This window comes from Gorilla gorilla, chromosome 2 (assembly GCF_029281585.2).
Source record: "Gorilla gorilla gorilla isolate KB3781 chromosome 2, NHGRI_mGorGor1-v2.1_pri, whole genome shotgun sequence".
Classification (NCBI taxonomy): domain Eukaryota; kingdom Metazoa; phylum Chordata; class Mammalia; order Primates; family Hominidae; genus Gorilla; species Gorilla gorilla.
Window position 1 is genome coordinate 113,316,711 of NC_086017.1, and position 25,187 is coordinate 113,341,897.

The window sequence follows — 25,187 nt, forward strand, 5'->3', positions numbered from 1 at the left end:
GATTCTTGTCCCATTTATAAATTAACTAGATAATTGCCACAGCTTTGCCCGTGTGCTGTTAGGTTCATGCATAAAGTTTACTCTATTGTTGAAAATTATCACAGGTCTTAGTAATATAGTAGTATCTGCTCAAATATTTATTGAGTGCCCTCTTGTATTTGACAAGGTCGAAGAAGCTAGAAGAACTCTCTGGTATTATGAAGGTCAAAAAATTATTGATTATTCCTAAAGTGGTGGATCTTAAATTTTAGTAAGACTGGAGAATTCAAGGAAAGCTAAGCAGACACTAGAAAATACACATGGACAACATTTTTACATAACTTCTGAAAGTTCTTGAACCCCCAAAACCCATCTATAAGCTATTGTCCTAGAAGTAGATAAGTATCTTTATGAACTAGAGAGGAAGAACCTGAGAATATTAATCCTCAGAAAATTTATGATCTTCATTCATTTGTTTGAAAATCCTTTCTGGGGCCCAAGATGCTGATCGCTGTGCTATGCTGAGTTTGCAAAGGTGGACAAGATGGTCCCTGCCCACAGAGGGTGTTGATGATGGCTGAGGGAACTGCCCAGCGAGCAGGCTGCTCTTGCTCTGCCTACTAATATGATGGAGATAAACATTGCATATGGGGAGTCAGGGGAATTTCTTAGGGAAGGTGAGATCCTGGGGAAGAGTAGGATACATCATGGGAAAGTGGGGAGAGTGACAGCATTATCATCAAGAGTTGGAGCCTGGAGATATGAAGCTGAAGGGAAAAGGATCATATTAACAGGGTTTTTTTCAGCCATGCCAGAGAATTTTGGCTTCATCCATGAGTGTTTTCAAATTACTTGTTGTAACCCTTCGAACCTATAAGCTCCTTTCTTTTTTATAAAGTATGAGTAAAGTGTCTTTGGTAAATATGAAGTTTCATTTACTTACATGTCACTTATAAATTGCATTTCTCACTTATAAACTTGCAATTTCAAAACCTTCTCATTTTATAGTTGAACTAGACTCTAGAATAGATCTTGCTTAATGTTTTATTTTGCATATGAAGTGCCTAGATGTATCTATAGCCATTTAATCATTAAACTGCATCTAACATTCTAACAGGTATCCACAATTCCTGGAGTCAGTGCTTATGGAAATGCAACTTCAGTGCAAATAGGAAATATTTCAGGATATATTGATACTCCAGACCCACCAACAATCATCAGCTATCTACCTGGGCTTCTTTACAAATTTAGTTGTAGTTATCCATTGGAATACCTGGTTAATAATACCCAGCTTGCTTCGTAAGTTTGCATTTTATTCCTGCTTTCTCATATTGCATTTTTGCTTCAGCCATTTCGTATCTTTCAGGGACTTAGAAAGATAGCAGGATTTATTAAAAATAGTTAAATTCAAACAATGTAATGGGAAGTATATTATGTCTAATATATTTACCTCTATCTGTTTATCTATTATCTCTATCTATCTATCTATCTATCTATCTATCTATCTATCTATCTATCTATCTATCTATCTATCTCTAATTGTTATGATCCATAACAGACCCAAACCAGTTTTTCCCCCAAATTAAGCTGACTCAAACTAGCCAGTTGTCTGCCTTGGGTTCTTTTCACTCCCTTTGCCCAAGAGCCTTGGGTGTTTCATGGCCCTGAAGGCCCTGTGGTGTCTCCAGTGTGTATGACATTTGGTAACTACATTGCTGAATTTTGCTTGGCTTCCCTCTTGGCCATATGCTTTCACTGCTGGGCTGTGCTACTCCAGATTCTGGGATCTCCATTCCTCTGTTGAGCTGTCACCTGGAAGGGTGCTCATGATTCTCCCAGAAACATGGCATGGCCTTTAGGCAAGGAGCTCCAAATACGGACTGAGGGTGTAGCCTTCTGTTTATATTAATGTATCCATTATTTCCAAAGCACGTACTCCAGGAGAGGGCTATGCCCACATTAAAATTTAATCACCTGGATTTGTTGAATATTTTTGACAAAATGGGATGATTAAGCGAACGCTTTCTCCAATTTTAGGATTTGCTATTATTAAGTCTTAGTTATTGCTTAATCTTAGTTATGAGGAAATGTGGAGGCCACATTCTACTTCATTGAAAAAATATTCATAGCTGGTTTTAATAGCACAGTAATGATAAGCACCTTGGTCAGAAGCAAGACTTTGACATGGAAAATGAGAAAGGAAAGGCCTCGAGTCAAAACAATATGGGTGTACAGGGAAGCATCTCTCACTCTGCCCCCAGTCCACACACTGAACACATTCTTGAGTTTCAATTCCATGGAAATTCATTGATTATTCAATTTATCACTTACCTACTATTTACCATCCAATGTTCTAGCAATGAACAAAGCAAACCAAATTCCCTGATCTCAGGAAACTTCTATTCTAATGGAATTGATGAAAGTGTATTTGCATTAGATTCAAGACCTTATCTGCCAAAAGTCTGTTAAAAGTAATGCAAAACAAACAGAAAAGATTGCTTTAAAGATAAAATGATCATAAAGAATAGCTTGTCTTTACTTGTTCCCTCTTGCTTTTTTAGTATTTTATCTGTTCAGAGATTTAAACAGTATAGCAACTCCAGGTATAATTAATAGTATGTCAGAATTATTCAGGAGTTTTAGTGCTTTAAGTCTAACATCTAGGTATCACTTTTACTTTAAAATCTCATCAGTGTTTTCCTTTTTCTAAATGTGTTTTAGGTCCTCAGCTGCTATTTCTGTGAGAGAGAACAATGGCACATTTGTCAGCACTTTGAACCTGCTCCTTTATAACGTAAGTTGATGGGTGAAGGATGTTATTTTCTCTTTCACTGTTGTGAGGAGTCATTTATGTGAATGGCTTTTATATAAAAATCTACTGAAAGCCACATTAACCCTGTTATGCCTTGGTAACATTTATCTATTTTTGCTACCATTTTCATATATCTTAGTGATAAAGGTATAATAATATCTCCATTAAATTTTCTAAAAGTTGATAAAAGATTTAAATTTTATATCATAAGTGTGATTTTAAATAATTACTTCAAATGTCTACCTACATTTACATGTATTTATTTGTTTATTTAGGTAGGGGTGTGTGAGTAGCTACAATTAGCTTCAAGATTTAGGAAATTTTTTTTTTATGTGTGATACAAAGATTTTAACAGTACAAATGGTGTTTCTCTTAGAGGCATCCTTGGTGATGAATGTGTTAATATTTTCAATATGGGTTTTGGCTGATGACAATTCTGTCACATCTGAAATAATTTGGATTGACTACATAGCATTATCTAAATTTTTGTCATGTAAATATCGACATTGGCAGCAAAACGTAAAAAATACATGGATTGCTATTTATAACTCTAACATTAATCCCCCAAATGATATTTTGATGTTGATTAAAAATTTTTATTCATACATTTTAAATGCCTGATTTAAATATCAGTTTTTCAATCTATCAAACAACATTTCTGTAAATTATGAATCGGATTTTTGCATTATTATTCATGTCATCATGGCACTGAGTTATAATTCATGCAACTGATTTAAAAGTCAGTGCTTTATACTTTGAATATAATGAGCTATAAATATTGTAGTAGGACATTTTCCAAAGGCATTTAAAAAAATCATGTTTATAAGTTTGTAGTCTGACACCACAGAGTTCTAAACAACAAATTAAAATGTGTTAGAATCAAGATTGCCTTTCTGTCGTTTCTAAACTTTCTTCTGCAAAGAGAAGCTGTCGGCCAGTTGCTGTGGCTCACGCCTGTAATCCCAGCACTGTGGGAGTCCGAGGCGGGTGGATCACGAGGTCAGGAGATCGAGACCATCCTGGCTAACACGTTGAAACCCCGTCTCTACTAAAAAATACAAAAAATTAGCCGGGCGTGGTGGCGGGCACCTGTAGTCCCAGCTACTCGGGAGGCTGAGGCAGGAGAATGGCATGAACCCGGGAGGCGGAGGTTGCAGTGAGCCGAGATCGCGCCACTGCACTCCAGCCTGGGAGACAGAGCGAGACTCCGTCTCAAAAAAAAAAAAAAAAAAAAAAAAGGAAGCTGCCAAGATACTTGGTTCTACAATACTCAGCAAGCGTGTGCCAGTATTCACTTTTGATATGGTCAGATATTTACTATTGTTGTTAACAATATTTATATAACCTTAAACTGGAAAATTCCCGTCTGTTAATTTATATGCATAAGCTCTTTGAGGTTGAGTTGAGATTCCTAGTTGGATTTAATATTATTTGTTATAACTGAGTGAGACAAAGATGAGAATTCCTGATTCTGAAAAACTGAAAAATATAATCCATATGACATGTAATGATACTATTATTTTCTGTGAAATTAAACTATTCTCTCACTGAAATAGCAGAAAATCAAAATTTAGAGGTGTGGATTTCAGGAAGGCTTTGTTATTAAGGTCTTTCTTTTATCATTAAGAGATGGTACTGTAGTTCTGTTGCTAACAAGGTATAATCCTTAGAAGAATCTCTGAAATTGTAATGCTTAAAAAAGCCTATAATTAGATGATAACCTTAATATTTTAATTATACGATAACCAATTTTTTGATATTAGACTGCAAGTGAAATAGATGGTGCCAAAATACTTCTCCTTTTAAATCAGTTATAGAGCAGTTTTAGTTTGACAGAAAAGTTGATTAGAAAGTACAGAGTTCCCACACATACCCCTTTCCCTTGCACATATTTTTTTCTATTATTTACATCTTGTGTTAGTGTGAAACATTTGTTACAATTAATAAACCAATATTGATACATTATTAACCAAAGTCCATAGTTGACATTTCTTTTATGTTTAGGTTACTCTTCCTCTTGTACATTCTATGGGTTTTGACAAATATAAAGTGGCATTTGCTCATCATTGCTGTATAATACAGAAGAGTTTCAATGCCTCAAACTAAAAATTTTTTAACACAGTGTCATCATAGTATTTTGCCATTTTACAGGATATTTAAAAATTAGTAATTTACACTAGAAAAAATTTTGATATACTTTCATTAGTTGATCCAAAATCATACTTATTATTTTTTGAAATATTAACATGTAGCTAGCCAGATGTAATTTTATTGTAGCATTCCAAATAAAATATTATAATCTTTTGAAGCCATTAATTCCTATGTCACATGGAATGTTTTTTATTTCTAACCCTTGAGGATAATGAAATTTTATATTACATCCCGACTACTTTCATTTTCTGATTTGTTATTTGGAGAGGAAAAGTTGTACTCAGTTAGATGTAGCACAATAGTTTATTTTTATGTGCTCTGGGATTCAGTAAGTATACTGAGGGGAAATTATATTTAGAAAACCAATGACTTCTATCAGCTATGTGATTTTCATATATGCAGATTACTAGTTGAACTGTGGCTTTATTTTGTGCAATATAAATATGTCAGTTTTGTTCATTGTGGAAATGGAAAGTAAGGATGCCTTTGTGTATTGGAATTCTACCTAAATGTTAGATTCTTCTGAGAGGGTGGAGAGTCAGCAAATATTAAATAAGGTTATTATAATTATGAACATTTTTTAAATGTTGGAGAAAAATTAAAGTGGATATAATTGATTTTAGGGACAATATATTACTAATGAGTAAAAGCTACCATACAAATTAAAGTCAGAAAATTACCTCTTAGAAGCAATTTCAGTAGGAAAAAATTGATGATTCATAATTAAATCACAGCTGGATCATATGTCATTTGCAAAATGACTCAGCAATATAATGTTGTAAAGAAAGTAAGCATTCTTCTGCACAATATTGATGCAAATATAAGATGAAAGGGCTGTATAGTTAATGAAGTGTAGATTATTTGGAGAAGTTGGAAAAGGGAGCCTGAAAGATAATCACATAAAAAGACTACCTATCAGACATGGTTAGAGGAGCTAATCATTTATCACCAAAATATAGAAAACAAAAGACTGAAGAGTATCAGTTTTTAAGTATATCTCTTATATATTTGGCTTTATTTGGCAGTAAAATGTTTCGTATTAACATTTTTTTCAAAAATGAAGCATCCCAACTATTACTGTCTTAAATTATAAAATTCAAAATATTTTGCTTTCTTCCAAGCCTTCTAAAGACATTATGGTTGATATGTTGTCTTTCCAAATGATTTTAAGATTTTATAATGAACATTAAAAACTTTTCTGCCAAACAGCAATGTCTTCAGAATTACCAAGTTTAGGGAAACAATTGGCCTCTATGTTAAATGATGTGACTGCTTAAATTTGGAGGGTTTTTTTGGTTTGTTTTTTGCACTCTATTTTTTCTGGTTTTCTTCATTATCAAATTATACCAGCTACTTCTTAATTTCTAATCCGATGCTTTAATCTACTGTGGATTTGAGAATGATACAAATAAGCTCTCTAGAACTGGTCTGAAATAAGGGTAGAAAAGTAAAAATGAAGTCCTGAGATACCCTTCTACAAGTGACCTCTAAGGAATTTGTGCAGGAACCATATGGCATGTATTTTAGCAGCTTGGAGTCTGTGTTTGTCTCAAAAGCTGAATCTTGCCCTATAAAAAATGTAATGTGTAAATGTCTCATTTTGGTTTTCTGTGTATTATTATTTAAAGCTTGCATCTTGAAGATATTGATACATTCTAGAAATTTGGTTCTCCTGTAGTTTCTCCTATTCTCCCTAGAAGAAAATTTCTATTCTTCTGTGACTTTAAAATGGTCTTACTTTGGTTTTCAATTAAACTTTAACACTTTCAAGTTGCCAGGTAAGTGATTTTTGGTAAATAAAATATTATCAGAAGTATAAGAACTACAGTGCCTACAGTAAAGGGCTTAAATTTAAACAGATGTAATTTAAATAAACTCAATATTAGTCTCTAATATAATCAAATAAATGGAACATTAATTTAAGTAAACTAAATATTGACCATTGAATATTAACCAAACTGAATATTAACTAGTGACCACTGAATATAATTTAGATACGCTGAACATTAGCCACCATATATGGTAAACTATGGAAACAAAAAGATTCACACATGGAATCAATTTGTTACATGGATATAGCTTAATAACAGTTCTGCCAAGAAACCAGAGGGTCACGTAAATCCTTTTTGGATTGATTCTGTAGGTTTATGTTGATTTACTTTCTTTTTTCTCTCTCTAATATTGTTGTTTTAAGTAGTAAGTGTGCTGTTGTTGGGGAGGTAATAATAGATTTTTTATTGTTTCATCATTAGGATTCAACCTACAACCAGCAGTTAATTATCCCCAGTATAGGATTACCTTTGAAAACCAAAGTATTTGCAGCTGTCCAAGCCACTAATCTGGATGGCAGGTAATTTCAAACTCTTGTCTTTTTTAGGTTAAAACTCTTTGACTGCCTAAACCCTCATGAGTCATAAAGTTGGGCCATTCATTTTTAAATTCAGTTTGAAAATATTATCATTGCCACACCATTTAGCATGCTACTAAAAAGAAATAACAAATTACAAAGTTTAAGAGGTTACACTCATGTTCTGTCATTAATTGGAGAATAACAAGTCTTCCCATAAAGAAGGGGGGTGGTTCTTGGAACGGGGCATGGGAAGATCTGGGATGCCGAAATGTTGTATCTCTTCATCGGAAAGATGATTAACCAAATGTAGTCATTCTGTGAACACTTGATTTGCTTGCTTTTCCATATGTATGTTACTCTTCAATATGAATTTATTAAAGAATGAAAGGACTCTGCATAAGAGTGTGTCAAAATTACATAAAATGATCTCCAGAAACATCTCTATAAAAAAACTATTAAATTTCAGATGATACTTAAGAAAATTCAGAGCAATCAAACTGGAATGGAGCTCAAAAGCTGAAGCTCTAACCGTGCCCTATAAAAAAATGTAATGTGAAAATGGCCTGTTTTGGGTTGCTCATGTATTATTATTTAAACTTTGCATCCTGAAGAGATTGGTATACTCTAGAAATTTAGTTCTTCTTTACTTCTCCCTTCCTGTCCTGAAGAATATTTCTATTCTTGTATGAGTCTTTAAAATTGTCCTTTAATAATGCAGGAGTTTTTTCCATTTCATTGGCATTCGCTTCCCATGGATTAGTATTTTTTTTATAACATCGGAGTTGGAATGGACTAATGTATAAATGTGAGCAAAATCTAACCTTGTGGAGGAAGGCTGTGGATATGCATGTGCCTCATGGCTTTCTTCACCCTAACACAGTGTCTATTGTGGACTCCACAATCGCCAAACCACGATTCTGATATACAATTTATGCTCTAAACTCCTTTGCTGTATTTGGTATTATAACATTCTCTGATTCTGTTAGAGACAGCAATATCTAGAAACAAAAAGCTATTGTTTATAGTGAACATATAAGCATCTATGTAGCTCATTTTAAAGTTTACTTCTCAGACTTTGACCATTCAGTTGTCTTGTACACAATTACTTTATGGCATTAGACTTGACTCCCCTTAATGTGAAATTGACAATTTGGTGCAGATTTTTAAACACTTTGAGTTTAGGAGAAAGTTCTTACTTTTTAAAAACTTGTATGGGTACATAGTAGGTGTATATATTTATGGGGTACTTGAGATGTTTTGATACACGCATGCATGTGAAATAAGCAGGATAGAATAAGAGAAAGTTTTAATGAACAATAAACTTCCGCAAATAACAAGTAATAAACAATTATATTCCATGAGATAAGAAGTTTGTCAGGCAAGCGCGGTGGCTCACGCCTGTAATCCCAGCACTTTGGGAGGCCGAGGAGGGTGGATCACGAGGTCAAGAGATTGAGACCATCCTGGTTAACCTGGTGAAACCCCGTCTCTATTAAAAATACAAAAAAAAAAAAAAAATTAGCCGGGCTTGGTGGCGGGCGCCTGTAGTCCCAGCTACTCGGGAGGCTGAGGCAGGAGAATGTCGTGAACCCGGGAGGCGGAGCTTGCAGTGAGCCGAGATGGCGCCACTGCACTCCAGTCTGGGCGACGGAACAAGACTCCATCTCAAAAAAAGAAAAGAAAGAAAGAAGGAAAAAGAAGTTTCTCAATATTTACTTCCCTTGTATTAGTAACTAATATCCAAAAGGAAATTCTGATTCTAGATTGTGCTTGCTTACATTCTTTCAGATGGAATGTTTTAATGGATTATTGCTATACTACCCCATCAGGAAACCCAAATGATGACATTCGATATGATCTTTTCCTTAGGTAAGACTTAGCTGTTTAAGTATTATATTGATACCAATGACCCAGTTGTAGATAATTGAAATGGAATATCTAAGTCAGATAAATTATAAAGCACTATTATAGCTTTTGAATTTCAAGTTTTACATTTTGAACTTTGAGTCCTTATAAAGCTGAAAGTATAAAATTTGAGAGCAGTTTTCAACACAAAATGCTGATAAGGCTGTTGTTGAATCAGAGTTGTAAGTAAGTTAGGTCCACCAAAGATGTTTTATTCATGTTTAGGAGATATGGGAATATTTCACTGTCTTAGGAAACGCATAGTTAGGATATTATTCGCAGGAAAAGAAATGCAATAGAGATTACTATTTATCTGCAACTAGACTGTCTCATATGTCAAAAGGAGAGTAAAATCAAAGTAATGGTCTGGATAATTTAGACCCCAAAATACATTTGTTCATTTATCAGTATTTACTATAAAACTATAATATAACCTACCACTCCTTTTCTTATTAGAGCCAATAACTTCATCCTCCTTCCCCAATAGACAGTGATAGAGTGAATGTAATATATATCTGGGGAAAGAGGACATTGATCATAAAACCATTCAATCATCTCAGTTCCTTTTCAGCATTTTTTATCTGACAGCTGAACAGACTTGAGAGTCAAGCAATGTCTTCTAATCATGCTTATAAATTGCAATTGGCTCAGCTCACTGCAGCTTATTGACACATGATGGAAGTAATATAATGGGAAACCAAAAGAATACGCTTTATTGGCTAATCAAGGGCAAGATGATGTTCAGAGGGTATGGTCAAACTGTTATTCTTACATATCCTATTTCTGGAAATGTTAATTTGAGCAACATTTTTGGGAAAAATTGTCAGTATGTATCAAAAGACTTAAAAATTTCATATTCTTTGATTCTAGCTTTACAAATTGGGAAATATAGTTTAAAATATTTATGATATTCTGGTCTATCAGTGATATTTAAAATAGTAAAACATGGGAACAAATTATACATTCAGCAATAAGGAAATAGCTAGGTGAATTATGGACAACCAGTAAGTTGAGAGTCCATACAGGCACTACAATCATATAAAGTTATGTATTAGATAGAAAAAAAATGGTTGGCTTTCTCCTACCTTCTCCCTTTCTGTCCTATTGGTATTTCTATCTTTGAAAATAATTGATTCTTTAACATTTAAAGGTATTAAAATATCAAGGAAAAGGATCATAATATATAATTGTGTATATAATGAACTTCATTTATATAACAGAAAAGACTGTAAAGAGAAACAGCAAAAGGCTCACAGTGGTTTTTTATGCTTGGTAGGGTTATGGATTTTTTTTTGACATTTCTCTTATTTTCCCAAACTTCTATAATCCTCATATATTGATAATCTGGAATATGATCATCAGACTTCTAGTGTGAATATAGAAGCAGCTTAGTTCTGAATCTTTTCAGTTTTCGTATTGGAAACCATTCAGAGTGAAATGCATAACTAAAGAAAAAAAATTTCCCAAATGTCCTTTTTTGTGAATCTAGGAGGAAAAGAAAACCTAGAAATTCTAAAGTAAACGCTAGTGTTGGTGAAAACAGTTAAGATCAAGAGAAAATGTTGTAAAAAGCAGTGTAGAAGAGGTGGTAAGGAAGGCAAGGAAGAAAAGTGGGTGCTGAGGGGTCTTAAGGGAGTCAGCTCCCAGAAGCAGCTGGAGAAATACATACCTAGAAGGAAAGGGCACTACTTTGAATGGAAACTGCTATCCCAAGGGCTGGGGAATCTGAAGAAAAAATAGTAGAGAATGCTCAGAGCCTCAGAAGTGGCAGATCTCATAAAGTACCAGGAAAAGTATACCTTCTAAAGGTAAAGGAATCGCCTGGGAAGGCAGGGGCTCTGCCCTTGGTGGCAAGGCTGGTGAATAAACCTCAGGAACCCAGGGCTGATGGTAGAACCCTGTGAATATCTTTTAAGTTCAGTCAGCTGCACAGTTCTGCTATATTCAAAGAAAATTGTTATTGAAAAACAGAGGAGGGAGCCCTTGAGTTGGGGAAACCCTTAAGGAAGGTATTTACCATGCCACATTGCCTTAGGGGTCCTAAAAATTTTAGGTTTAGGGAAATCCAACTCTTTCAAACTTGAATGATAAACAGATGCAGGTATTTCTTGCAGTGTTCCAATATTCTACAGGAAAAATAACGAAAATGGCGGAAAAAAAAATTTAAAGGTGAATTAAACTCACCAGAAAAATGCTGCCATGGAATATATAATATATACATTCCCACATTAATTTTTAAAAAGCAAAAAGCATCATGGTTATGAAGATAGAATTAGGAGAACTTAGGTAAGTAAGGCTAGGACAGTAAAAGCCATGGCTACGGAAATGTGTAAAGGAAACTGGGATAAGTGAAAATAAATAGAAATACAAAAAAATGTGTGAGAGGAAGGGATATGTAATTAGAAGGCATTCAAAGGAGTGCAGATCACAGCAGAAACAGTGTGGGACATGGAAGATAAATATAAGAAATACAAATAAAAATAAACAAATATGAAGGAAAACAAAAAGAGGATTAAGTAAGAAAGAAATAAAAAGGTGAGAAAGGCAATTCGATATATGTATAATATGCATAATTAGAATTGTCCCTCCAAAAGCCAAAATAATAGAACACATTGTTTAAAAACATAATCCAGGAACACTTTCCTAAATTAAAAAAAAACTTACATTGATATAATGAAATGATGCCCTGGATGAAATTGAAGATTTCATTAAGTGGAAACCAGGGGAAATATAAAAAGACATAGAAACAAAATTAAAAGATTAGAATTTTACCTCTTACAAAACTTACTTCTGGTGGCCAAAAAGTAAGTAAGGAAGTAAGGATACAGAAAATCTAAACGACATAAGCAATAAGCTATATACAGAGAGACAGCAATTTATAACGATATCAAAAACCAGAAAGTCCTCACCACTTGGAAGTTGTAAAACCCATAAATAAGACTTGTATCAAAAATGAAAATATGAACCAATGTTTTGGAAGAAGTTAAGAAAAAGTCGGTTCCTTGAAAAAATACGTTAATAGAGAATCACAAGCTAATCACATCAAGAAAAAAAGGGATAAATAACAAATACAAAAAGATAAGCGGGGTATCAACATGGAAATGAGCAGAGTATGGTTCTATTAGATATCACAATCAATAAAATGTTTACAATTATTAAAGGAATGTGATATTATGCAAAGCTAGACACATAGACAAAAGTCACAGAACAGTAAACTGAGAAATAGATCCCCAAACATACGGGAATTTAGTGTAAGATAGAGTGTGGTACCACAAATCAGTGGGATAAGTAGATTTTTTAAAACAGTGTTGGACATGGATAACAGTAAGATAAAAAATAGTATTGGACCTATACTTCACTCAATATACCATAATAAAACCTAAATAGATTATTAATTTAAAGGTAAAAGCTACAACTTTAAAACTGGTAGAATAAAACAAGAGAAATACCTTTAAAACTTTGGAGTAAGGAAACTGGCTTCAGTCTAAATACTAGAAGCCACAAAATAACATATTGAAAATTTAACTATGTAAGAATAAAACTGTACACACACACACACACACACACGCACACACACACACACACACACACACGGAATATCCAAAGCCAAATAACAAAGGGAAACAATTTGCAACTTATATAACAACCAGTAACCACTTTTCTTAATACATAAAATAACTCATAAGAATCAGAAAGAAAATGGCCAAGAACACAACAGAATTGATCAAAAGACACAAACCATTTTCAGATAAAGAAATGCAAATGACTATAAGGTATGTGAAGATACACAAACTCATTAATTATAAGAAAATACAAGTTAAAATTATAGGGTGATCGTTCATTTTTACTCTCAAATAGGGAATAATAAAAAATTTGATCCATACATTTTGCTGATGTAGCTCTGGAGAAGTAAGCATTGTTTTCATATATTGCTTGTGAAGTCCAAAATTGAACAATATTTATATAGGGCAATGTGACAATATCTATTAAATGATTATATGGATGTATTCTGTAGATAATCCTGTACATGTTCAACATGATATATTGTAAGGTTACTCATTATTAGTTTCTAAAAAGCAAAAGATTAAAAAACAATGCATGTACATAAATAGGAAACTGAGTAAATAAACTCTGAAACATGTCCATGATGAAATACTGTACAGCTGTGGAAAAAAATGAGGAAGCTCTCTAAATATTGATACGGAAAGATCTCTAACACTGCTAAATCTTTAAAGTGCGAGGTACCACATAGTGTAGACAATATGCTATCATTTGTTTAAGGAGGGAGGACAATAAGAATACATTGCTTCTGTTTCTATTTTCATATACCCTGGGAATGATGTGAAAATAAATGAAAATAAATGAGAATGAAAATAAGTGAGATCACCTCTGGCAGGTTTCTATATATTTTAAATTATTTGGATTTTTGAACTACATGAAAGTATAATTCTTCTAACTATTAATGCAGTAAGAAACTGATCTGTTTAAATTTTGTGATCCAGGTTTTATTGTCATATCTGTTGAATTAGCTTATGCTATGATTAAATATCTGTAACGTGGCATGGTTCTGTTAGCTCTTAATGTAATGGCGGAGCCTTAATACGGTAGAAATTAATTTACAAGTCCCAGTAGATTGGTACTTTCCAGTGATGTCCTGTTTTCACGTTCCCTAAAATTTAGCTGTGACAAGGACCCTCAGACCACCGTCATTGAGAATGGCCAAAGCCAGCGGGGCCGGTTTTCTTTTGAAGTGTTCCGATTTGTGAAACACAAGAATCAGAAAATGTCCACTGTCTTCTTGCACTGCGTTACCAAGCTCTGCAGAGCAGATGACTGCCCCTTCCTCATGCCGGTATGTTTTTAAGGAACTTCATTTTAAGTTGTTGAATTGATCTAAGCTGAAAGGTTATCAAATGTCAGAAACTAATTTCTGCATAGAAAGTGGATATGTGTTAGATCTAATAGTTTGAAGTAGGATTTATTCATTTGTCTAGTAAAGATCTGCTAAATATCCTACTTTGTGCCAAGCATTATACCGAGGATACAGAGATGAGGTGTGCACAAATTCTGAATTTAATTAGATTATTCTTTAGGATCATTAGCTAGTCACAGAAGAAATCAAGACAAAAATCTTATGGTGCAAAGGCAGACAAATAAATATATGGGTTGTAGTAACAGGCAGTATTCACCATTGTGAGAGAGATGAAGCAGGAGAAGTTGAGAGGATTGTTAGAGATGAACTCCAGCTGTTACTTCGAAGAGGACTGAACCCCAGAGAACCAAAATCAAGAGTGTGAGAGACATTGCTGGCCAAACAATGGTCAAAGACAGAGACACATAAATTAGTGTGATCAGAGAGCTTCTAGTTCTTCAGTAGGGTTGTAGAGCAGAGTAGAGATGATTGGAAAACCCAGGGAGTGGACTGGGCTGGTGCTGGAAAGGTAGATTGTGGCCAGATGGTCGGGAAATCACTGAGCTTAAAAGTTAAAAGCAATGAAAGGTGTGCATCTGAATTGCATACAGCCACCATTAAAATAAAGATCCATTTAAAGTAGTGTATAAAAAAAATTCTATTCTGACCGGCTCTCTAGGGCCACATCATTATTAACCTGAGAAAAATGCATGCCCTTTTTTAATTTGAAATACCATTAATATGTTTATATTTATGTTCAATTTATGCATAAATGGGAAGCTATTTCTTCATACTCATTGATCCCTTTGGACTAATAAGCTATGACAGATGGGGGTAAATGGAGAGTCCACATTACCTTGAGTCCATGCTGACCAACATTTCCGGGAAGGATTTATTAAAGGCTTGAGAGAAATAAAAGTAGAAAAGTTTGATAAACACAGCACTTTTTCAAGAGAGCCATTGAGCTATGTAAATTAATGAGGCAGTCCACAATTACAGCAGGAGGAAATAAGAAATGTGGCCCAAGCCAGGGTAAGAAACACTGTAGCAGTTACATGCAAAGTAATTAAATAAATGCACGGAAGGAAATGAATAAAATTAAACATGTGGTATCTCTTCCAAAAGAATCTGCTTTCCAAATGGCCTTAAAGAAACAATTCTGCGCCGGTGTGGAATTTCATTTGTTTTCATTAACACCTCAGATTTGCAGCCACAGAGAAAGGAGAGATGCTGGGAGGAGGACGACTTGGAGCCCCCAGAGCTCTTCTGGCAGCGCGGTTCTCTCTGCTGGTCCCATCATTACTCGGAGTGGTAAGTGTGCTCCTCCTTCTGTATGTAGTAATAGACGGTTCCAAAATGCCTCGTTACTTGGCTTCTAACGAGAACTCAAAGTGGTTCCTAAACAGCACTAATTAACTGTGAGACAAGATAAACTACTAAGCAACTTTAATTTCAAGTAGTTTCCCTGTTTACTCAACTTTCACACAAAGGGCAATATTGTCTTTACTACGTTTCCTGTTTTCACACACACATACACACACACACACACACACACGCACACACGAGTATGCCATGCTGGATCTGTTTTATTTATTTATTTATTTGAGACGGAGTATCTCTCTGTTGTCCAGGCTGGGGTGCAGTGGTGTGATCTCGGCTCACTGCAACCTCCACCTCCCGGGTTCAAGAGATTCTCCTGCCTCAGCCTCCAGGGTAGCTGAGATTACAGGCGCCTGCCACCACACCTGGCTAATTTTTGTATTTTTAGTAGAGATGGGGTTTCACCATGTTGCTCAGGCTGGTCTCGAACTCCTGACCTTATAATCCACCCACCTTGGCCTCCCAAAGTGCTGGGATTACAGGCGTGAGCCCAGCCCATGCTGGACGTGTGTATCCGCTTGGATACCCTGTGGATCTGCTTCACTGTCCTCTGCCCTGCTGTCGTCCATGACTACTAATTTGAGTGAGCTGCAGCCTCTAGCTCCCTTGCCCTCTAGTTTCTGGTTGGGCTTGACCAATAGGTGGTGCTGTAAGCAGATGGGAGGGCACAGAAATTGTGGCGTCCACAGGGCTCCTCCCGGACAATTCTCTCCCTAGAACTACTCTGAAAACCCTTTCCTTATCCCTTAACTCTACTCTCTCTTGTGAATTCTCTACATCTTTATAAATAGCCTATTAAACACTCCATACATGGCCCAGTTTGAGTACCATTTGTTTCCTTTCAGAATTCCGCATATTACATACTCTCATCTACTGCATTCATTTGTGCTCATAAATTCATATAATCTAATGGACACAACTATTTATAACTCTTTATAAACATATCCTCATGTATACAAATATATGTGCATACATGTACCTACACACATACACACACACACACACATACACAACACACACAATGTAAAGGGATATAGATTTTGTAGATTTAAGTCAGTGTGAACCCAGAGACTTTCAGAGTCCATTGGATAAAACAGAGATGTGGCATAAAAAACTCTGAAACTAAAGCCGGAAAAACTGGTTCTAGGTTTAGCTTTTGTTCTAACATGCTATGCAACTAGAGGCTTTATTTCATTTATTTGGGAAAATGTTTCTTCATTTGTAAAGTAAAAGTTTTTAACAAGTTTATAAAGTTTTAAAATATTTCTTCATTTTTAAAATAAAAGTTTTAAGATTTTTTCTAACACTGTAGTTCTAAATTTCCCCCAAAAAAAGAGAATAATTCTGATTTGGACTATGTGCTAATAATGTTTTCTTCATTTTATATTAGCCTTAATGCTGTTATTATGTTTCAGTTACATTTTCGGTACCTTTTCTCCATGCTGCCCATCCCACAGTCAAAAGAAAGTTTTGCCTGAAATAGGCAAATCAGCAAAAAGTGGTTTTGGCCCAAAAAGTTCAGACAATTGCTTTAATTACTTTCCTCCCTGTGTTTGTGTAGACCTAACATTATTTAAAAACAAACTAATAGGCCCTTTCAATAATGCAGAAATATATTAAATGTGAAATTTCAAACTTAGCCCATACTCCCTGAAGATTTTTGGTATGTGCTTTGACTGGTTTAAAAATGACTGGTTTGGCCGGGCGCGGTGGCTCACGCCTGTAATCCCAGCACTTTGGGAGGCTGAAGGGGGGTGGATAACCTGAGGTCAGGAGTTCGAGACCAGCCTGGCCAACATGGTGAAAACCCGTCTCTACTAAAAATACAGAAATTAGCCAGGCGTGGTGGCATATGCCTGTAATCACAGCTACTTGGGAGGCTGAGGCAGGAGAATTGCTTGAGCCAGGGAGGCAGAGGTTGCAGTGAGCCGAGATTGTGCCACTGCACTCCAGCCTGGTTGACAGAGTGAGACTCTTTCTCAAAAAAAAAAAAAAAAAAAAAAGACTGGTTTGTGGCTTGTGAAAGTTCCATTTTTGATCTCTATCTAGCTTTCAGAAATGGCTCATAGAATTACATTGAATGGAAACTCAGTTCTTTTTGCCAAATAATTATGATTGCTTTTGGGTAGGCACAATAAAAGAGATTTTTTATTTCCATGAAGCATATCTAGAGTCAGTTTGCTATAAGAAAAGAACTTTTAAAGTGACATTTCTTCTGTTCATCTTGGGTAGATGGCTTTTCCTCTTTAATTACCTTCTTACTTCCTTCTTGCCTACGCAAAACTAAGTATTACAAATTTTAAATAATTTGTTAGCTGTATTCATCCATTCTCATGCTGCTAATAAAGACACACCTGAGACCGTGTAATTTATAAAGAAAAAGAGATTTAATGGACTCACAGTTTCACATGGGTGGGGAGGCCTCACAATCATGGCAGAATGCAAAGGAAGAGCAAAGTCATATCTTAAATGGTGGCAGGCAATAGGGCATGTGCAGAGGAATCACCCTTTATAAAACCATGAGATCTTGTGAGACTTATTCACTATTATGAGAACAGCATGGGAAAAACCCATCCCCATGATTCAATTACCTCCCACAACATGTGGGTATTATGGAAGCTATAATTCAAGATGAGATTTGGGTGGGGACACAAACCATATCATTAGTGTAAAATAATTTTTAAATATACAAAAAAAAATTCTAAGACCCCCGAAATCCCAGTAAAGATAAATAAGTAGAAGTCTCTAATTCTAACATAAGTAACCACCTCTCCAGGTTTATAGATTTCATCCATCCCACATCCAGTTGCCCAAAATATCTATGTTAACACCACAAAGAGCTATCACAATGCCTCTGATGTCATGCCTGGATTTCTTTCCAATTTTCAATCAGTTTCCATCTCAAGAATGTCACTTATTGCCCAACATGCTAGAATTGTCCCAGGGTCACCTCAGGTTTCTCCACCAGCAGAGCCCCCAGAGGAGCACACTCATGCTTTCAGGGTCCCCTTGAATCCTCTCTCATTCTCTCTCGAATTATTTTTAAATAATTTTGATAAATAAAATTTTGGCGTGGTCTTCTTTGATCATCATGGTGGTCTCACTGCCTAAAGGAACATATATAAAGATGTTTACATTGTGATACTATGATATCCATGAAAAAATATATTTTTAAAAATTCCACATGAACACAGAACTCAGAACTCAAGCCATATCCATCCACATGCAAATCCTATGCAAACTTCATGTTCAACTTCATGACCAGAACTACCTTTTTTCCTTAGTTTCACTTTATTTTTACCTTAGGTCAGCTAGAATTTATCTCTTCAGGTCCTGTGGCCAATTTTATATAGACAAGTCCAATTTCAGGCTTGATTTGCTCTCTTCAAAGCTCTCTGATGCTTGGAAGTTTTGCTCTATTTGCTCATTGAACCACTCCTTTTCCCTAGACATCTAGCTTAGGTAGAGTTCAGTAAGTTGTTAAACCTGAGAACTCCTGTTTTGTTTTGCTTTTTAATGAAATCAAATCCATTCTGGATATTTTTTACCCAACATAGTTAATAGTTTTGTTACTTGACTTAGGAAAATCTTCACACCCTCATAATGCAACCCCTCAAGAAAAATTTCCTGAAGTGTTCTTATTTAAAACTTCAAAATGCTGAAAGTGCTTGGATAGGGAAATGCTTATCAAAGAGTACAATTCTGGAAATCTAAAGGCACCGACACCAGAAAACAATACCTAATTGTTTTGTTTACTTAAATTCCTGTGGAGAAACCCAAGCCGTATTCTTGTTCAATTAGAATTGCTGAGTTTTATGAGTAGTTAATAATTCATTTGAGCATACTTGTTTGTCCCTTCATGGGACTGGCACTCTTCTAGGAACTGGGAGTATAATAGAGAACAGGCCACAGACTTTGTCCTCAGGGATCTTAGAGTTCAGAGGTAGAAACAGACTATTAACGAACGTAACACTGTGAAAAGTAAAAAGGTCGGTGCTTATTAATTTGAGATGTGTGGTCCATTTTACTACAAAGGTTATTAAAGTTTTTTTTAAAAAAAACTTTTCTAGTACTAAGAGAAAAAAATTATTCTGCATATATCTTTGGTGGTCATTTTTAAAATTATTATTTCAACTACTTACATGAGAAAGCAGAGAATGACAATTTGTCTGCCACTTCTGGCTTTCAAATGGCTGTGGCATTGCTGCTATCACCTTTCTCCTATAGGCTTTCAAATAGATAAATATACTCTTGGAGAGCCCCAAAAGTTTGGTATTCCAATCAGTTCTAATTCCAGAAGGCTTCAGGTGTTTCTTTTAGCATATATGTACATGTCAAGACCAAGTGGGTTCAAGGAAAAAAAAAGTGCGGTGGGATAAAAGTCTCCTGAAAAAATGTCTACCTTCCCTTTCAAGGCTATACAGTGCTTTGATTTTTTGTTTGTTTGTTTGTTTTCTTTGCAATAATACAAAAATTGGAGGCTACCAGAAATAGCAACTAGATAAAGCAATTCTCTCTACCTTTATTCACTGTCAAATAGAATTCCAAATAGTATTCAAATATCACAGGTTTCGATTTCAACCACCTGCCAAAGGTAGTATGCTTTCATTTTTTCAGAGTCCTGGAACCTGGATTTTGTCGTTCCAGTCTTATTTGGAAAAGGGCGTGTCTTTTCCCCACACACGGAGATTTTTGTCCACAGCGAAGTCCTCATTAATGACAACTGAGATACTGTTTCTATGGAAGTGTTGGTGGTAATATGGGGAGTGCAGGGGACAGTCTGACTTTTGTTAACCTTAGGATGCAGAAAATAGCAGAAAGGGCATCTAGTCATAGCACTCTTGTCTTATTTGAAACACTTATTAGAAAGGAACTTTCTATTTTTTAGTTGAAATATTTTAAAGCAATTAAGTGTGATTTCTAAAAAAAAGAATAGCTTTCAAAAATAAATTTTTAGCATTATATATTCTCCTCCTATGTTCCAGTGAGGCAGCTCATCTTGGGAAAAGAGCACATGGATATTTTGGAAGAATTGATCATAGTCCATTCATCCCACCTGTTTCCATGAGAAAGAAGTGTTATTATAAAGTAGTGTTGGTTACAGGTTAGGATTTTTCTGAATGTTGTATAATAAAAATGTGTGTTATTTTTCTTTTTGTCCTATAGCGATGCATTGCACCATTCTAAAGAATCCTATGAATGAGTGCTGTATTAATTTTGAGCATTGTACTTCAGAATCAGACAGCAGAACCATCGTTTCTGCCAAGATTCATGTGTCCGAAAAAAAATGGTGTCAGATATTTTATAAATATCTCACCAGGTTCTCCCATTACTTGCTTAAAATACTAATCCTAGAGATTCATAGCTTGAGATATTCATCTTCATAACCAGAAATATTTTTCATACTTGGTCAGTTTATATTATTTTAGAAAAAGGCCTCTGAAACTGAGCTTTGTTTTAAGCACATGTTTACTCTGTCATAAAGGCTGTGACAGATGGAAATTTCTTTATCTGTAAAATGGGGGTAGCAATAATATCCAAACCATATGGCTTCTGTGAGAATGAAATGTGATAATATATGAAACAGCAGTTTATGAACTATGTGGTTTTATACACATATTGATTGTAATAATATTTATATTCCAGAAATAAACAGTCAATTGCATGCATTATATGGTTCAAATAACAAACACAAATATTAAAACACAAATATGAAATTACTCTTATTTCAAACATGAAATATGAGCTCGTACAAGCTCCAGGGTTGATAGCAACATGATGACAAATTGGACAACAAAAACTGGGAAATCAAGTAATATGTTTATCGCATCTATTATTGTGTTTGGCAGGGAAAAGTCAAAAATCAACAGCTTCAATCTTTTACTTAACAGATGCAAATAAAACTACAACTCAGGCTCAGGAGTCATGTTTTCCTTTCATATAGTTATTAAGTGTAAATTTATCTTCTTGGAACTTAAAATGATGTGTTTGCAGATTATGTTGGGCAAATTGGCAATACTTAAAATAGAGTGGCACTAAATAATGAATATTCCGTATAACAGAATAACAAATAGCAGGTTATAGGGCCATAAAAAATGTAATAGCTGTTAACAATTACTGCCCCCACCAGCCTGACTGGAGAGCTAATGATGAAACAAAGTTGTCAGGCAAGAAAACAGCACACTGTATATTTTTTTCTATTACATTTGTATACCTAGGGCAGGGGTAGGATGTGGGCTTGGGGAATAGAAAGATGATGAAATCCAGGACATATGAAACAGGGCATGGAAAAGCAGAATGGTTTAGGAGGACTTTCATTTTTGCCTTACTCAAGGAGATTATGGTGGACGTAAGAGGAGATACAGGTAAAAATGTAGGTACAATGTAATTATTAATCAGAATAAACAAAGGTAAATATTTGGAGAGATGATGTCACTTCTCTTTTTCTGTTTTTTCCCCTCAGATGAGACTCCAACCAACAATTCGCAACTTGGTAAGATAATTAACATATTTTGCAATGTTTTTTACATTTTTGGTGATCAGTTACAAAGCTGTAATCATCTAAGTGTAATGAGCTTGAGTTTTCCAAGTTTGGTCCATTTTAGATAGCAGTTCACTGAGGGTTTTCAAACTCATATGTGATCTACTGGTCAATTTTTATAGCATTTGATAGCTTTTTGGTATTTTTGATTTTGGCTGCCCATGGGCAGCCTCTAAACCATACAATCCTTTGGTATTGGGTTGAATTATAGTCAAATAGATTGTAACACAATTCAGTGCCATGCTGCTATTCTATGAGATGCTGATGAAAGATGTTTTGCAGGTAAAATTGGGTCAAGGTGAGATAAATATTATATGGGGCCTTTACAACCAGGTGTGTTTCATTATTTGCAGGTTCTCCAAGTGTGCCTCCCTTCCAGCTGAATGCCATCACCAGCGCACTGATATCAGGAATGGTCATTCTGGGAGTTATGAGCTTTTCTCTTCTTCTGTACTCACTGGCCCTTCTGCACAGGAAGGGACCCACCAGTTTAGTGTTGAATGGCATAAGAAACCCAGTCTTTGACTGACTATAACAGGTTCCTGCTCTCTGGAGAAGGCTTCACTGACTAAACTATGTGTGACTGCAGTCAGTGTTCCGTCTGAATTTCATGTCAGTCCACATTCAATATTTGTAGGTTTGATAAATTTCACAGCATAGCTTGTCAGCATAATGATAGTGAAAGAAGTTTATAATATTGCTATTGTCACTTATGTACGTGGCCAGCCGTATTTTTATGCCACCAGTGAATATATTGACAATAAGTGAAAAATATTCAGGACTTAGGGCTTACAGGATCAGTAATATTTCATTTTATTTCAGTTTTTTTTGATTGTTGGTTAAAAGATAAAAGGCGGGAGTAGACAAAAAATGAAATGTGTTGCATTTCCCTCTTAAGCATTAATGGCATTTAGATTTGCACACGTGGTCCTAGAATAAATGTTGCCTTTTGTTTTAATCCAGATATTCCCAGCTTCAGGATGTGTTTTAATAGGACTGGCCAATTTGGATACCTGAGATTTAACTACTCATTCTATGACCTCCTGTGTTTTTGGCCGATTTTCATGTCTGACCATATTCATTTTAAAAGAAACTCTTGGGACATATCTCTTAACCTGGGGCACCCTTTTGTGTAGAAGATAGTGAAAATAGTTGTTAGCTTCCAAAGCTACTACTAAGTGGCCCTACATCATTATTCGTTAGAATAGGAATGGCTGCGATCAGTTTTCCTCTTCTGGTTCAGGTGAGAACACCAGCACATGTTAACTCTCCTCCCAGGTAAACAGTTCAGCTGCTGTTGCAGCTGTGCTTCCAGCAGTGAGGTAACTATGCAAAGATTATTTTTAATTCAAGAATCATCACATGTGAAAACAAGCTGTAGTTGTGAAAAGAGAACATTATCATCAGCTCATAAGCATACTGTTCCTAGAAGGGTTTTTAACAATTTAGATTCCCTTTTTCCTAAAACAAAAAGGAAACTTAGGTTAAGTGTAGTTTGCAGAACATTGTTGGAATCTACATAAAAAGATATTCCTTCCCCCCATATTTTTGATGCCAGGCAATAATCAGGAGAGGGTTTCTTTTTAAGGTATCTTCTTGTAGGTGTCATAATTGCCATGAATAAACAATATTTTCCTCTAACAGTAAACTGCAAGAAGCTTTTGATCCTTTATCAATTTTGCAAAAAAGCAAGTTTTAAGCAGCCCATGTTCTTACAAAAAAAATCAACATCCTCTTTGTTTAAGCTACCTATGCGCTGAACAAACAAAACAATTTAATAGCCAACACCAAAACCCAGCATGTAGTTACTAGAAGTGCCATGTTAACTATAAGCAATTGCTGTAATCACTAATTTCTATTCAACATTTGTGACCCATTAGTTGGGACTTAATTTACTATACTGCATGCAAATCATCAAGCAATTGCTTCAAATGAAATGTCTACAATGTGAGTTAATAATTAAATCAATCCTCAAGTTGAAAAACACTTTTTCTCCAATTTGCCTGAATATTTCAGGAGGAAGTGTTTATATTATAATAATTAGCTATATAATTGCATCAACTTTTTATTTCAAGGTATAGTTGCCAAGTAAAGTGGGATCTGGAAAGTCTCTGGATAATTTCTTTACAAAAAAAGTTTAAATCACATAAAAAGCCAATCTTCTCTTCCCTGTGTTACTTCAAAATAACTTTGAAGTGACTATTCTGAGCTTTATCTGTGTTAACATGATTAACTGACCATACTACTAATGTGACCCTGTATGTACAAGGATAGTATTGAAATATGCTGGTAAATCTATTTCAGATACTTTAAGTGAATTGCCATTGATTCTACGATTAAGTTCTGTGAATAGGACATTATATCATTTAAGCTGTTTTGTCAATTTGATTTTTATGCTTTTGGAACGGCCGCTGTTTCAGCTGTTGGCCTTTTCAATTCTATACTCCATTTTATAGAATTGAATAATGGACACATGTCACTTGGGAAGCAACGTAAGTATCACATTATTTTTTGCCACCCTTTCATCATAAATGGAAGAATCAGTTATAATGAGATAAACCAGGTCTGTTTTTTACAACTTTGTTCTTATAAATCTGCAGTTATATGGAGTATTTAGTTATACTGAATTTTACAGTTATTATAGTGTGAAAAACCTTACAAAATATGTGCAAATGTTTCTTCAGTTTTAATACCTCAAACTGTTTTTTGCACTTCAGGGGTAAGGTCTGATGACATGTAAAAGATGATCGTTTAATAAAATAATTGTTCAAAATGTTTACCTGTTTTTTTAAAAATTTTCTCCTTCCTGCTCTCAACATCCTATTCCTACTTTCACAAATACAGAGGGTCTCCAACTTATGATGGTTACATTTACAATTTTTGACTTTAAGATGGGTTTATCAGGCCATTAAATGCATTGTTGACCTGTGATTTTTTTTATTTATGATGAGTTTTTTGAGACATAACACCATTGGAAATTGAGGAGCATCTGTATTGAGAAAGATTTAGTCTAAAATAAGCTGCCTAATGCAACAGGGAAGGTCAGTGATCTCTGTAAGTAGATGAAGTCTGCCCTCTCAATACTGAGCCCTGTGTTGGGAGACACATTCTTGATATCAGCTAAAGGTAAGGAAGTACATTTTTCTTTGAGCTTGAG

At 35.0% G+C, this 25,187-nt stretch overlaps 1 protein-coding gene across 3 annotated transcripts in view; it reads left to right on the forward strand.

Annotated features, from left to right (window-relative positions):
* Positions 1–24,807, forward strand: part of ZPLD1 (zona pellucida like domain containing 1) — a 250,642-nt gene extending 225,835 nt beyond the window's left edge. For all 3 annotated transcript variants that reach the window (XM_063703530.1, XM_063703529.1, XM_055381207.2), the window contains 8 exons: positions 1,097–1,278; positions 2,701–2,773; positions 7,195–7,292; positions 9,081–9,161; positions 13,878–14,049; positions 15,312–15,420; positions 21,953–21,982; positions 22,384–24,807. In XM_063703530.1, the coding sequence (XP_063559600.1) occupies positions 1,097–1,278; positions 2,701–2,773; positions 7,195–7,292; positions 9,081–9,161; positions 13,878–14,049; positions 15,312–15,420; positions 21,953–21,982; positions 22,384–22,559 (921 nt within the window). In that variant the 3' untranslated portion in view covers positions 22,560–24,807. The remainder of the gene's footprint in view (positions 1–1,096; positions 1,279–2,700; positions 2,774–7,194; positions 7,293–9,080; positions 9,162–13,877; positions 14,050–15,311; positions 15,421–21,952; positions 21,983–22,383) is intronic.
* The last annotated feature ends 380 nt before the right edge of the window (positions 24,808–25,187 follow it).